Source organism: Ornithorhynchus anatinus, chromosome 4, assembly GCF_004115215.2.
Source record: "Ornithorhynchus anatinus isolate Pmale09 chromosome 4, mOrnAna1.pri.v4, whole genome shotgun sequence".
Lineage (NCBI taxonomy): Eukaryota > Metazoa > Chordata > Mammalia > Monotremata > Ornithorhynchidae > Ornithorhynchus > Ornithorhynchus anatinus.
In genome coordinates, this window is record NC_041731.1 from 124,361,713 (window position 1) to 124,376,982 (window position 15,270).

Consider the following 15,270-nt stretch of genomic DNA (forward strand, 5'->3'; position numbering starts at 1 on the left):
AGTTACCTCATCTGTAAAATGGGGATTCAGATGGCGAGCTCCTGAGACATGGATTGTGTCCAACTTGATTACCTTGTATCTGCCCCAGCACTTAGGACGGCGCCTGGCACATAGTGAGCGCTTAGCAAATGCCATGAAAAAAGGCTCTAGGAAAAGTACAATAGTGATATTTTGATATGATCTGTGGCCCCTCCGGGGGCTCACAGTCTAAAACTAATACTTGAAACATCAATGGACAAAAAATAGGTTTTGGTTTATGTGGGAAGGAAGACAAAAAAAAAAAAGCAGGGATAGTACAAGAGGGAAATGGATAATCCCGGTTATTTTTTTTTCCACGTTTCCATTTGCCGATTGATATTCATGTGTGTCTTTTAAGGTTATTGAACAAGGGCTTTCCCTGCCCTAATATAAGAAGAGCACAGGCACAGAGTCACTCAGGAGATATACCATTCACCAGGCCACCTCAACCAAAATCACTGACATTTGCCTTAGTTGCGGGATGATCTGTGATTTAGAGTCCAGAAAATACAGTCTCCTTTAGAAAAGGCTCTGCTCTCTGGGGGTTTCCAAGTTCTGTGACGCCTCGAACATAGCTAGAAACAGCGCATGAGCGAGTCTGCTCTGTCTGATAGCTCTCGTCTCGTGTCTCCCAGAGCATCCCGATAAAGAAATCCTTCATCTGTAAGAAGAAGGACCCTTTCTGCCCGGCCCTCTCGTCTCTACTTTAATCCAGACTTTGATCCCTCCAGATCTGGACTTTGGCAAACTCGTTCTTATTGATCTTCCCAGCTCCAGCACTATCCACTGCCCTTCCACCCTTCTCCATTGCCTCTGCCAAAGTGGGAACGAGGAGAAAGAACACAGGATTAGAAAAGAAAATATCAGGAGTGGATCTACCAACTCTATGGTATTGTATTCTCCCCCAAGTGCCCGTACAGTGCTCTCCACATAATCCCTCTAGATCACAAGCTGGTCATAGCCAGGGAGAGTATCTACCATCTCCTACTCTCCCAAGTTCTTAGTGCAGTGCTCTGCACACAGTGAGGTGCTCGATAAATACCATTGATTTTTTTTTTTAATTGTACTTGTTAAGAGCTTATTATATGCCACTGGTTAGATATAACCTAATCAGGCTAGATACGGTCCATGTCCCACATATTGCCCATAGTGTTAATCCCCATTTTATAGCTGAGGTAACTGAGGCACAAAGAACCTAAGTGACTTTCCCAAGGTCACACAGCAGACAAGTGGCAGAGCTGGGATTACAACTCTGGTCCTTCTGCCTCCCAGACCCGTTTTCTCTCCTCTAGACCATGCTGTTTAATCGCGCTAGCCTCAGAGCCCCTGTGGGTAGGGAAATGATGTCAACCAACTTTAGTGTATTGTTCTCTTCGAAGCATCTAATACAGCAGTCAACAAGTATCATGATTAATTGCCACTGATCTTCTCTGGGACCTTGGAAGCGGTCCCCATCGGGACATCAATACCCCATTGGGTCAGACCAATTGTCAATCCAACATTTTGCTCTCACCCTGGGAGGAAAAGTATGGCAGTTGCTCTTCTCTCTAGCCTTGGATGTGAATTTGCCAAGGCCTGAGTCTGCTGTACACAGTGGATAGGGCACAGGGCTGGGAGTCAAAAGGATGTGGGTTCTAATCCCCGCTCTGCCGCTTGTCTGCTGTATGACCTTGGGTAAGTCAGTTCACTACTCTGGGCCTCAGCTTCCTCACCTGTAAAGTGGGGATTAAGATGATGAGCCCAATATGGGATTATTAGATCCAACCCAATTTGCTTGTATTCCCCACAACTCTTAGTACAGTGCCTGGCACAGAGTAAGTGTTTAATTATTATTATTATCATGGGATCTGGGTATGCCTCTTCCCGAAGCTGAGCCGCCAAAATTCAGCTGCAGGTGGCAGAGAGGAGATGTGGCACGTGGAGAGTGAGGCTGTGTACTCAGAAGGGAGAATCAAATCCAGCTTGACCTGATTTTTGTGCCGTTCATATGTTTGCCTGTGGAAATTGCTTAAGACTAGATGAGCTGACCTTAGGTGTGGACAATACTAAACCTCATCTCTTCCCATCCAAGTGTAACTACCACAGACTAAATCAAAACAATCTCTCCTGGTCACATTTGTGGATGGTAGCCCGTTTGTTGACAACTTCTGTAAATTCCAATACCCTTTCTGAGATTGACAGCCCAAACTCACTCTGTATCAAAGATGACTTGCCGAGAATAGCGATTTGACACTCTTTCAACAGTGATCTTAAGCAGTTGTGTAAGGATGAAAAGGAAGATATGTCAGGCTCCTAAAGAATCCTTGCTGCTCTTTGACCAGATACGTGATTCGATAAGAATTGGCCGACCTGTTTTTAGGCCTTGACCGTTGATCCTTGGGCTGGCAGTGTGTGCCGAATGAATAACTGATCCTGCTCCACATTGCTCCGGGCATTGCTTCTACTTTTCAGAACTTCACATAAGTAGGTATGAAGGAATAACTGAAGACTGTAGTTTTATTTGATTTCCAGAGTTCAGTTTCTAGAGTAGCACAAGTGGAAGTTTCATCTTTAGTGACCTTGGAAATCACATCGCTTTCATTATTTCTATCAATTGTTTTTTATCCATCAGTTATATTTATTGAGCACTTACTGTGTGCCCCACCTCTGCACTAATACTTGGGAGAGTACAATATAACAGAGTTGGTAGACATGTTCCCTGCCCTCTGTGAGCTTTACAGCCTAGGGGAAAGGGAAAAGACAATTTCTGACTTTAGAGACTTACTCTATTGCTTTCTGGAAAAAACGGTAATCAAAAATGTTCATGTTTACTTCCTTAGCTTTTTTAAAAATGATATTCGTTGAGCACTTACTAAGTGCCAGGTACTGTACTGGGGTGATACAAACTTGTACTAATTACTGGGGTAATACAAGCTAATCAAGTTAGACACAGTCCATGGCCCACATGGGGCTCCCAGTCTTAATCCCCATTTTGCAGATGAGGTAACTGAGGCACAGAGAAGTGAAGTGATTTGCCCAAGATCTCACTGCAGACAAGTGGCAGAGCTGGTTTTAGAACCCAGATCCTTCTGACTCCTAAGCCCGTACTCTATCCACTAGGCCATGCCTCTTCTCGTACATACTTGATGACCAACTAATTGATAGCTAACAGATTGGTCTAGAAGAAAAAGGACGGGCTTGGAAGTCAGAGAATGTGGAGACACCGGCCTGGGACTCAGAGGGATCTGAATTCTAATCCCAGCTCTGCCGCTTGTCTGTTGTAGGACCTTGGCCAAGTCGCTTAACTTCTCTGTGCTTCAGTTTCCTCATCAGCAAAAGAGGGATTAAAAACCTGTTCTCCTTCTCCCCCTTAGTCTGTGAGCTCCCTCTACCAACCCAACGCTTAGTAAAGCCTAAGAAATACTTCTATTATTACTAGGTCTAATAATTACTAATTGCGTTAGTGCTCCTTCTCCTTTTGCCCAGGGTCCTTAGGTAAACTGGTGAAATGGTTTGCTACTGTAATGGAAGAGTCTGAGTTTTTCCTGCTCCCCACATAAAAACTCGGCACTCTAATAGAGGGAAGTCTCAGTTCATAAAGGTGATCTGGAAACTGTGGTGAAAATATCTTTGAAATCACCAATCATTGATGACAACTAACTGTTAATACACGGCACCTTTGAACCTGATGTATCCAGCGGTGGTTAAGACCACGGTCCGAGAGCAGTTTACGCTGGCCGCCGCCTTCTGATTTCAAAATGAAACCTGATGGTATGAGCTCAACTTCTATATCCTTGACAGAAAGCTAGATGTACCCTCTTTGGAGAGAGCAAGATGATGCGGACGGTCGATAGGCAGCAGCAGGGTTTCAACCGCGTCCCTACCTTCTGGCAGGATAATAAGTGAATCTTTCTTTTCTCTCCCAGCCACTGAGAGTCCTATGTGCGTCACGCTGCCGAGGGGGACGGCGCTCAGGCGTTTCTATGCGGAAGCTGCTTCGGGCCCCGTTCTCTGACTGAGCGAACAAGACTCCCATCATCCATCATGGCCGCGCTCCTCCTCGGAGCGGTGCTGCTCGCCGTCCAGCCCCAGATGGCACCTGCCCGGCCCGCCGGGAACCCCAGGACCGACGACGGCCCCTCCGCATCCGTCCAGAAGGAGCTCCTGAGGAAGACGTCCCTCCGGGACGACGCTCACCCCAACGGCGCGAGCCAGCAGCTGCCTCAGACCATCATCATCGGGGTGAGGAAAGGGGGCACCAGGGCCTTGCTGGAGATGCTCAGCCTTCACCCCGCCATCGCCGCCGCCGAAAGCGAGGTCCATTTCTTCGACTGGGAAGATCACTACGGCAACGGGCTACAGTGGTACGCAAGACAGATGCCGTTCTCCTACCCCCACCAGCTCACCGTCGAGAAAACCCCGGCCTACTTCACCTCCTCCAAAGTGCCTGCCAGGGTTTATAACATGAACAGGTCCATCCGGCTCCTCCTGATCTTGCGGGACCCCAGCGAGCGCGTGCTATCCGATTACACCCAGGTGTTTTACAATCACATGCAGAAGCGCAAGCCGTACCCCGCCGTCGAAGAGTTCCTGATTAAGGATGGCCAGCTGAACGTGGACTACAAGGCCATCAACCGGAGTCTGTACTACTTTCACATGCAAAACTGGTTGCGATATTTTCCCCTCGAGCACATTCACATCGTCGACGGAGATCGGTTGATCCGCGATCCTTTCCCCGAGATAGAAAAGGTGGAGAGGTTCTTGAAATTGTCACCTCAAATCAATGCTTCGAATTTCTACTTTAATAAGACGAAAGGATTTTATTGCCTGAGGGACAGTGGCCGGGATCGCTGTTTACACGAATCGAAAGGACGAGCCCACCCTCAGGTCGATCCCAAACTGCTCAATAAGCTGCATGAATATTTTCACGAACCCAATAAGAAATTCTTCGAGCTCGTGGGCAGGACATTTGACTGGCACTAGTGTGACAGGCTAGCCTCAGAACCTTTCTGCTAAGAGTTTCCGTGTACATCCAGAAAGAAAAAAAAAATAAATGAATAAAAGGGCATTTAAGCTATAATTTATTTGTAAAATCCATAAATTCCTTATGTACAGTATTAGATCCACAATTGCCATATAAACTAGTTATATTTTTCTACTTGTTAAATTTGAAAGCATTTTGTATTGTTTTTCATGGTTGTTAACATTGTGTATTACGTCTCTCTATGAAGGAACTAAACTATTTCACTGCAAAAGACGTCCTTGGGATTCTGTTACCCCTCTGGTATGTTAGTTACTCATCTGACCCCCGAACTGCAGAATGTCCTGATGCATTAGGCGGCAGGATCTGGATCCATCTGGTATTTTAAAACATCTACATGGGAACCTTGCTTCCCCTTTCTGTTTTGCTGTAGTGGCTATTTTAATTTTTAATGTCTCGACGGAGTCGTCGGGTTTCTTTGTCTCGCCTCATCTTTACTGGAGTGCTGTATTATTCACGGAGGCACCAGTTTTAACCTCACTTGACTTGATTGGAGTTGGCCAGTTCCCAGAGGCAGGTTTAGCAGCCCACAGGGTGATTAGACGTTCACGTTCTGACTGGTTAACGGGGTTGAGGGAGGTGATTGGTGGCTTCAAGGACAACGGGGCCATGGAATTTGCTATTGAAAAGATGCTCCCTTATCCCCTACCCTCCATCTCTATGCCTCTGATCTCCTGAACCGCATCAATTTTATCAAGGCATCATATCCCGTTCAGTTTCCATATCCACGTTCTCATCCCTTGATGACCAAATTTTCGCCTTCAACCTCACCCTCTCTTCTTAACTCAGTTCAGTAGTTCACCTATCCCTTCTCTGATCTCATATCATTAACCCACAGCCCTGGATCACCTCCTCAGTCCATTTCCTTCACTCCTGAGAAGCAGCGTGACTCAGTTGAAAGAGCACAGGCTTGGGAGTCAGAGGTCATGGGTTCGAATCCCAGCTCTGCCACTTGTCAGCTATGTGACTGCGGGCAAGTCACTTCACTTCTCTGTGCCTCGGTTACCTCATCTGTAAAATGGGGATTAAGACTGTGAGCCTCATGTTGGACAACCTGATTATCCTGTATCTACCCCAGCGCTTAGAACAGTGCTCTGCACATAGTAAGCTCTTAAATACCAACATTATTATTATTATTACTCCTGTTCACGAGCTGCAGAGTACTGCTGGTGGAAATCCAACTACCAGGCCTAACTTGTCCGCCTCTAGGTCATCTTTGCCTGCTTTAACTCTGCCCTCTCCGTCCCCTGGCAGGATTATTTCTCCCTCCTTAAAGTTTGTTTCTAATATTCAACTCGCTCCTAAAAACCCCTGGTCCCTTACACCCCCATCGCTCACCCCTAGTGACCTGGCCACATACTTTATCGAGAAAATTGATACCAACAGGCATAATCTTCCTAAAATCTCCCCTGCCTCTCTCCTGTCCCTTCCTCCTCCTGCCCCTTCTTCTACTCTCCCATCTTTCCCCATGTGCCTCAAGAAATCTCCTGCCTCCTCTCAAAATCCACCCCTCCACCTGCTCCTCCTACCCCATGTCTTCGCACGTCATCAAAACACTTGCCTCCTTTTTTCTTCCCTCCCTGGCCACCATCTTCAACTGTTCACTTTCCAATGGCTTTCTCCTCACTGCTTTCAGACATATTCCTGTCTACCCTAGCCTATAAATAAATCCTCTCCTGACCCAAGAGCTCCCTCCAGTTATCATCCCACCTCCCTCCTACCACTCATCTCCAAACTCCTTGAGCTACACCCACTGTCTCCACTTCCTCTCCTCCAATTCTCTCCTTTACTCCCTCTAGTCTGACTCCCCCCTACTCTTTGATCCACTGAAACTGCCCTCTCAAAGGTCACCAATGAATTCATTCCTGCCAAATCCATCCTCATCCGCCAAGATCTCTCAGCTGCCTTCGATATTGAGGAACACCCTCTTCCCCTGGAAACATTATCCAACACGACTTTATTGGCCCTGTCCTCTCCTGGTTCTGCTCCTAGCTCTCTGGCCACTCATTCTCAGTCTCTTTCTTGGGCTTCTCCGTCTCCCACCCCCTAACTGTGGGGGTCCCTCGAACCTCCTGCAGTGAAGTATGGAGGGGTGAATAAAGGGTGCCCTTTAGTCCTGGGTCCCCTTCTTTTCTCTATCTGTAACCACTGTCTCGGAGAACTCATTCGCTCCCTTGGCTTCAACTACCATCTCTTTATGTAGATGATTCCCAAATCTACATCTCCAGCCCTGATCTCTCTCCTCCTCTTCAGTCTCCAATTTCCCCCTGCCTTCAGGGCATCTCTATCTGGAAGTCCTGCTGACACCTCAAACTTAATATGTCCAAAACAAAAGTCAACCAAACTTTCCCATCACTGCAAACATCACCACCATCCTCCCTCTCTAACAAGCCCATAACCTTGCATTAAACACGACTCATCTCTTCCGTTCAACCTATATTTTAAATCTGTCACCAAATCCCATTGTTTCGACCTTCACAATTTTACTCAAATCTGCCCTTTCCCCTTTATTCAAACAGCTACCATGTCATGTCAATACCGGCATTTATCCAAATCCTCCTTGATGATTACATCAGCCTCTTTTGCTGACCTCTCTACCGCCTGTCTCTTTCCCCTTTAATCCATACTTCACTTGGCTGCTCAGATTATTTTTCTATAAATTTATAGAAATTTCTATAAACAAATTTTCCATCTTTCCCCACGCCCCTAATGCTTCCAGCGGTTGACCCATCCACCCCCTCAGACAGGAATTCCTTACCATTTAAAGCACTCAGTGACTTTGTTCCCTCCTACCTTACCCCACTGCTCTCCTACACAACAGGCCACAAGCTACGCTCCTCTAATGCCATCTTAATCATTGTACCTTGATATTATCTATCTTGCCGCCATCTTGCCCGTGTGAATTTGTAAAATCTCATCTCTTCCAAGAGGACTTCCAAGCTAAAGCCCTCATTTCCTCTTTTCCCATTCCCTTCTCATTGGCCTTGCACTTGAATTTGCATCCTTTATTCACCCCTCCCTCAGCCCCACAGCACATATGTACATATCTGTAATTTATTTCCATTAAATTATGTCTCCCCCCTAGACTGTAACCTCTGTGTAGGCAGGAAACACGTCTGCCAACTCTACTGTACTGTACTCTCCCAAGTACTTAGCACAATGCAGAGAAGCTGAGTGGCATAATGGAAATAGTATGGGCCTGGGAGTCAGAAGGATCTGGATTCTAATCCCAGCTCCACCACTTGTCTCCTGTGTGATCTTGGACAAGTCACTTCTCTTCTCTGGTCCTCAGGTACCTCATCTGTAAAATGGGGATTAAGACTGTGAGCCCCATGTGGGACAGGGACGGCGTCCAAGCCGATCATCTTATATCTACCCCACTGCTTAATACAGTGCTAGGCACATAACAAATACCACAGTTATTATTACAGTACTCTGGCTATATTCAGTGCTCAATAAATACATTTGATTAATTGAGAGGTCTCAGAACTATGGATAATCGTGACTGGACCATTGGCCGGAAGGGTAATTGGCTTTCACTTGATAAGGCGAACCCAACTGATGGCATTCCCATTCCAAGGTATACCAGCCAGTCAATCACATTTATTAAGCGCTTACTATGTGTGAAGCACCATTCTAAGCACTTGGGACAGCACAATATGACTATAAACAGACACATTCCCTTCCCGATAAGCTGGCAGCCTAGAGGGCATAAGACAAGGCATATGACATACATATGTCATATCCCACCATAGGTCTGTCCTTCTGTCCTTCACACCATTTGGTTAGGAACCTGGGGACAGAATAGTTGGAGCCGCACACTTTAGAAGAAGGTAAAGTTGGAGCTGTTAGGCAATCAATCAGTCAGAATTGGCTACTGAGGCCTTACTGTATGCTGAGCACTTTATTAAGCACTTGGGAAAAATACAATATTCATTCAATCATATTTCATCGGATCTTATTTATTGAGCGCTTACTGTGTGCAGAGCACTGTACTAAGTGCTTGGAAAGTACAATATAATAGAGTTAGCTGTACTGAGTGCTTTGAAAGTACAATATGATTGAGTTAGCAGATGTGATCACATTTATTTATGCCCCTCCTAAGCACTTGGGTGTGTATGTATATTCATTTTTAACTTTCCAATTATTTATGCTGATTCCACTCCTTTTATGTCTGCCTCCCCCATTAGAGGGAAGGCTCCTTGGGGACAGATAACTTTTCTTGTCATTCTAATATATTTTGGAAGTGCTCAATTGGAGTTCCATAAGTAAAGTTGGTATTTAAGACCTTAGTATGTCATAAGCATTGAGGCAAATACCATTTAATCAGAATGGACACATTCCCAATCCCATGTGGAGCTTCAGGCTAAGGGGAAAGGAGAGGAGGTAGTTTACCCCCATTTTACAGATGAGGAAACTGAGGCACAGAGGGAAGTGACTTGCCCAATATCACACAGCAAGGACTGAAGGAGATAAGATTAGAACCCAGGCCATCGGACCTCCAGGCCTGTGCATTTTCCACTGAGCTATGCTGCTCCTCTGCATAACAGCCCCGTCTACACTTTCACAGGCCCGACACGCTGTTCACGTTTTACGGAAAGGCACCTCGTGGCCTAGTGGATAGAGCACGGGCCGGGGAGTCAGAAGGACCTGGGTTCCAATCCCGGCTCCTTCACATGTCTGCGTGCGACCTGGGGCAAATCACTTCACTTCTCTGTGCCTCAGTTCCCTCATCTGTAAAATGAGAATTAAGACTTTGAGCCCTTTGTGGGTCAGAGAATATGTCCAACCTGATTAACTGGTATCTACTCCAGGGCTTAGAACAGAACTTGGCACATAGTAAGCACTTAAATACCATTATTATCATTAGTATTATTATCATTAAGAAGTCACTATGGGGGTCCCAAGCCCACAACATTGAGGAACAAAGAAAGGCAACCCCACAAAGGAGAAGCCAGATTGTTCTCCCATGCTTTGGAGAATGAACTGTACTCTTCCAGGTGCTTAGTACAGGGCTCTGCACAGTTAGTGCTCAGTAAATACCATTGATTGATTGAATGTTTGGAGAGTTTGAGGATGTGGGGAAAGAGGTGCAAACACTCAAAAAATCACTAGTATATTCCACTTTTGTCCTACAGTTGCCCTTGGACAGGGCCCCTTGGCTTTTTGAAACGGTGGGCAATAGTGAGGAATTGAAGAACTGGGCAATATGGGTAGTGAAATTAAGACCAGTTCTCTACCAGCAAGGGGAAGGATTATTTAAGGAAAAATAAAAAAATTGAAAAAAAAATATAGTTCAATGATTTGGTTATTTCAGGTAAATGTCATTTGGGACATAGAATGTGATTGCCCCAATTCTTCACTTTGCTAATGCACATTTGCCCAGATTTGGAAGCAACGTGACCTTATCGAAAGAACACACACTGGGAGTCAGAGGATATGGGTTCTAATTGCAGCTCTACCCACTTCCCTGTCTTGGGACTTTGGGCAAGTCACTTCACTGTGTCTCAGTTTCCTCAACTGTAAAATAGGGATTCAATGCCTGTTCTCCTTCATGCTTAGATGGCGTGCCCCAACTGGACAGAAACTGTGTCCAACTTGATTACCATGTATCCATCTCAGTGCTTAGAGAAGTGCTTGATCGATTAAGTGCTTAACAAATACTACAATTATTATTAATATACCAAAATAATCTGCTCAAGATATTTACAAAAGGGGTGACAAATCAAGCCATAAGTGCTTAACAAATATTACATTTATTACTTTTATTATGATGATTATTATCTAAACGATCTTCCCAAAATCTGTACAGACGGAGTGAAAAAATCAAATAAAGCTCTGGGTTGGGACTGCTCTGGGCTCAACGCCAAATCAGGGAGGAAAAGGTTGATGCTTCCGGATATGAGCTCAGCAAGCCATTTCCAAAATGCTGTTCATGCCAGTCTGTTCGCTCCAGGGAGGGAGTGATCTCCCACTGATCCAGTGGATTACGTTTTAGAAAAGGTAGGAAGCTATGAGGGAGGGGCGGGGGGCTGGGGAGGATCACTAAAAAAATCTGCCTTGAAACCCAAAACAGATCATGTCTGCAAGACATACCCAAGAGTTGATGGCTTGGTTTCAGTGCTTTGGAAGATTAAGGGAAATGAGGAGAAAGAAGAGGAGCATTTCAAAACTCCGACTGACAGGAAAAGGCCAAGGTATCGCGGAAGGGATGAGGACAGATGGAGAGAGAACTGGCAAAATCAGACTACCTTACAGGAAACCAGGTTTTTTTCTCTGAGCCTCTGCTCTTTCTCCTCTCCACTCTCCTTTCTCAACCCAAATCCATCCTGTTTTATTGAACACTTACTGTGTTCACAGCAGAAGCAGCGTGGCTCAGTAGAAAGAGCACGGGCTTGGGAGTCAGAGGTCGTGGGTTCTAATCCCAGCTCCGGCACTTGTCAGCTGTGTGACTCTGGGCAAGTCACTTAACTTCTCTGTGCTCAGTTACTTCATCTATAAAATGGGGATTAAGAATGTGAGCCCCACGTGGGACAACCCGATTACCTTGTATTCCCCCAACGCTTAGAAAAGTGCTTGGCACATAGTAAGCGCTTAACAAACATTATTATTATTATTGTTATTATTATTACTAAGTACTCGGGAGAGTACGTTATAAGAGTTGGTAACAGGTAGCCTGCTTGCTCAGATATTTATTAAACAAAGACATTCGACTAAACAATGATTACGTTACGTGCTAAGTGTTGAATAACATGTGCAAAGCACCGAACCGAGCCTTGGGTAGATGCAAGATCCACAGATCACAGACAGTCAGTGTCCCTCAAGGGCCTCTGATCTTAATAGGAGGAAGAACAGGTATTGAACTCCCATTTTCAGATGAAGAAGCTAAAGCTCAGAGAAGTGACTTGGCCAAGGTCAAACAGCAGGCAAGTGGCAGAGCTGAGCGCACTGATCATTAAAAAGAAGCACACCCACACATTGCGTTAGTTGACACTCCCGAGATTAATTACAGACCAAGTTGAAAGCCCAAATGGGGTGAGAGAAGACTCTCAGGGCAAGTATCAAAAACACTGTAAAAACCTTTTGCGTAGATGTGGGTCTGACAGGAAACTAGAAGACATCAGAATGGGATCCTTAAGGCCACTGAAATTTTGACACTGGACACTTTCTAAAAATCACAAGGCACATTAAGGAGAGACAATTAGATAATTAAGCCTTTTCATCCTTTCTCTGTTATTTATTTGGATGTTCTGGGGCTGAGAGAGATTTTAATTGCCCTGCTGAAAAATCTGACTGAGCCTACTATCCACTCTGCTACCTGTTAAAGTGCTTTGAGGATCTAGTACGAGTGAGGCATGCCCCGTTCCCTTCTGCTTGCTTCAAAATCAGATGAAACGTAGATCTAAATACTTAGTTGTCCTTCGTACTTCAGGTCGACACCACTGATAGTGAAGTTCACCTTATGAGTGCATGTGTGGCTGCCAAGTCTGTTAGATTTTCCGCATTAAGTTCTTGCGGCAGTTCACATTTCTTCAGAAGAGAATTCGATGAAGAAAAGGCCAAAGAGAAAGCACGGTACCCCAAGTCATTTCAGAGAAAAAAAAAGTCCAAAACCCAACACATTCCAAATTACATAAATTGCAACACTTAGTGAGGGAACTACTTCATGTATTTTATTTTGTCCCAGTAGGAGTCAGGGTATTGGAAACCGAACAGTTTGACCAAAATCTGCCGACTGGGTAAGATAAAAAGGGTGATGGAGAATATATAATATCTACTCTTTTAAGTTTTCCCAAAGCACCTTTTTCCTGCTCGGATCCCAACTTTCTTCCCGGTAGTTCCCGCTTGTTTTCTTGGCATTTGAGAAGATCCACTGTATATCGTAAGCCTCATTTTCCCACATGTTGCATAAAAAAAGATGAACTGAATAAATAATTAAAATAGAGATTGATTCTCCCCAGTCTTGAAGGTTGTGCAATAACTAATTATTGATTAATAATCAATGATTATTAATTATGGTATTAAGTGCTTATGATATGTCAAGGACTGTAATAAACACTGGGGTAGATACAAGATAATCCAGTTGGCTCAGTCCCTGTGCCACATGGGGCTCACATTATAAGAAGGGGGAACAGATATTGAATCCCCATTTTTTGCCGATGAGGGAACCCGAAGCACAGATGAGTGAAGTGACTCGCCCAAGGTCACAAGCAGGAAAATAGCGGAGCCAAGATTAGAACCCAAGTCCTCTGATTCCCAGGCCAGTGCTCTTTCCATTAGACCGTGATACTTTATTTAGAACTTGGTATGAGACAAACAAATGGATACACAGATGAGGGACAGTCTGTTCATTCTATCTCTATCTAGAAGTCAAATAATGCCGTGCTATCCTAAAATACCCACCAGTTACAAATGAGAATTAACACGATAGTAAACAAAATAACACCCCCTTTCCATTACTCTAACTCAAGACTTCTCTGTCTCAATTCAAAAGGAGCCCTTTTGGCTGTTTGCCAGGTTTGTCATATTTTCCGCCATCTGAAAACAAGTTCACACCTACTGCTAAACAGGTCCAACGCATATTTTTCAAATCAACCTAATAACCAGCAGAGGCCTTGCACAGAGAGTAAATAGAGTAATTATGGATAGTTTGCTTATTGGAGGCTTTGTGACTTGAAATAACTCAAGAATCTCCCAGAGTCCTTTACTTCAAGGGAGCTGGCTCAGGGAGAGTTCAAAAAACACGACAACAGAATCTTTAGCGGATATACACGTCTGTGGTACTTAAAAGGTGTAACCGGTGGAGAAGTTCACCAATAGGTGCACGTATGCCTGTGTGACCTTGAGCAAGTCATTTAATGTCTCTGTGCCTCAGTTCCCTCATCTGCCAAATGGTGATCAAGACTGTGAGCCCCATGTAGTGCAGGGACTCAGTCTAACCTGATTAGCTTGAATCTACCCAGTGCTTAGTACAGTGCCTAGCATTAAAAGCTTTAAAAACCATTAAAACCATTAAACTCTTCAAACCTGGCTCTGCCACTCTTTGGTTGTGCGACCTTGAGCAAGACACTCAACTTCTCTGTGTCTCAGTTTCCTCATCTGTAAAATGGGGCTCCAATAGTAGTTCTCCTTTAGACTGTGAATCCCCTTGTGGGACATACACTGTGCCCAACCACTAAACAACATTAAAAACAACAACAACAAAAACACTATGGGGTGGGGTGGGGGGACACCCAGATTCCTTCTTGCACCCTATACACAAAAAGGCTGTCTCTTCAATTTGCTGACACATTGGTGTTTGCAGTATCTGGTGCTGGGTTTTTTTCCATTATTAATGACGATCAAAAGCCATGGGCAGCCAGTTAAACACTTTAAGGATTGCATAAAGAGATTTCATAATACTCTGGAGGGCTTAATTGGAACCCTTTTTGTACCTTTCAAATTAGGAGTCACCCAACAGCATCCTACCCCAGTAGAAAACTTCACCATTAAATACAGTTGGCCCTGGAATCTTTCCAGATGGATCAATCTGTGGCTTGCCGCCAGTTCTTCAGAAAAGGTGGAATTGTTCTCCGCAGAATGCAGACCTCTTTACTTTGCAAGAACTGAGGCATTTGGTTGACTGCTCTCTGGGGCAGATGACAAAACAAGAAAAATAAAAGAAAAAAAGTATCAGGCTTTACTTACATCTGGAAAAAGCAGGGTTGCCTAATGGACAAAGCATGGGCCCTGGGAGTCAGGGAGATCTAACAATAATAATAATAACAGTGGTATTTGTTAAAAGCTTATTTTGTGCCCGGTACTGGGGTGGATATGAGCAAATCGAATTGTACACAGTCCATGTCCCATATGGGGCTCACAGTCTCAATCCCTGTTTTACAGGTGAGGTAACTGAGACACAGACAAGTGAAATGGCTTGCCCAAGGTCACACAGACAAGTGGTGGAACCGGGATTAAAAGCCATTGATTCAACTGTATTTATTGAGTGTTTACTGTGTGCAGAGCACTGTACTAAGCCTTCTGACTTCCAGACCCATGCTCTATCTGGATTCTAATCCCAGCTCGTGACACTAGGCTATCTCCTGGGTTAGCTAGGATGCAATCACATCAGATACAGTTCTTATCCCACATGGAGCTCACAGGCTAAAGGGAAGGGAGAACAGGTATTTAATCTCCATTTTACAGGTGAGGAAAATGAGGCCCATAGAAGTGACTTGCCCAAGGTCACACAG

The 15,270-nt window shown here is 44.8% G+C and overlaps 1 protein-coding gene across 1 annotated transcript in view; it reads left to right on the plus strand.

Moving 5' to 3' along the window:
* HS3ST1 (heparan sulfate-glucosamine 3-sulfotransferase 1) overlaps window positions 1-5,252 on the plus strand; it is a 30,475-nt gene extending 25,223 nt beyond the window's left edge. Inside the window, exon 2 of the mRNA XM_029061891.2 lies at window positions 3,924-5,252. Within this exon, the coding sequence (XP_028917724.1) occupies window positions 4,042-4,980 (939 nt within the window). The 5' untranslated portion in view covers window positions 3,924-4,041 and the 3' untranslated portion in view covers window positions 4,981-5,252. The remainder of the gene's footprint in view (window positions 1-3,923) is intronic.
* Window positions 5,253-15,270: the final 10,018 nt, after the last annotated feature.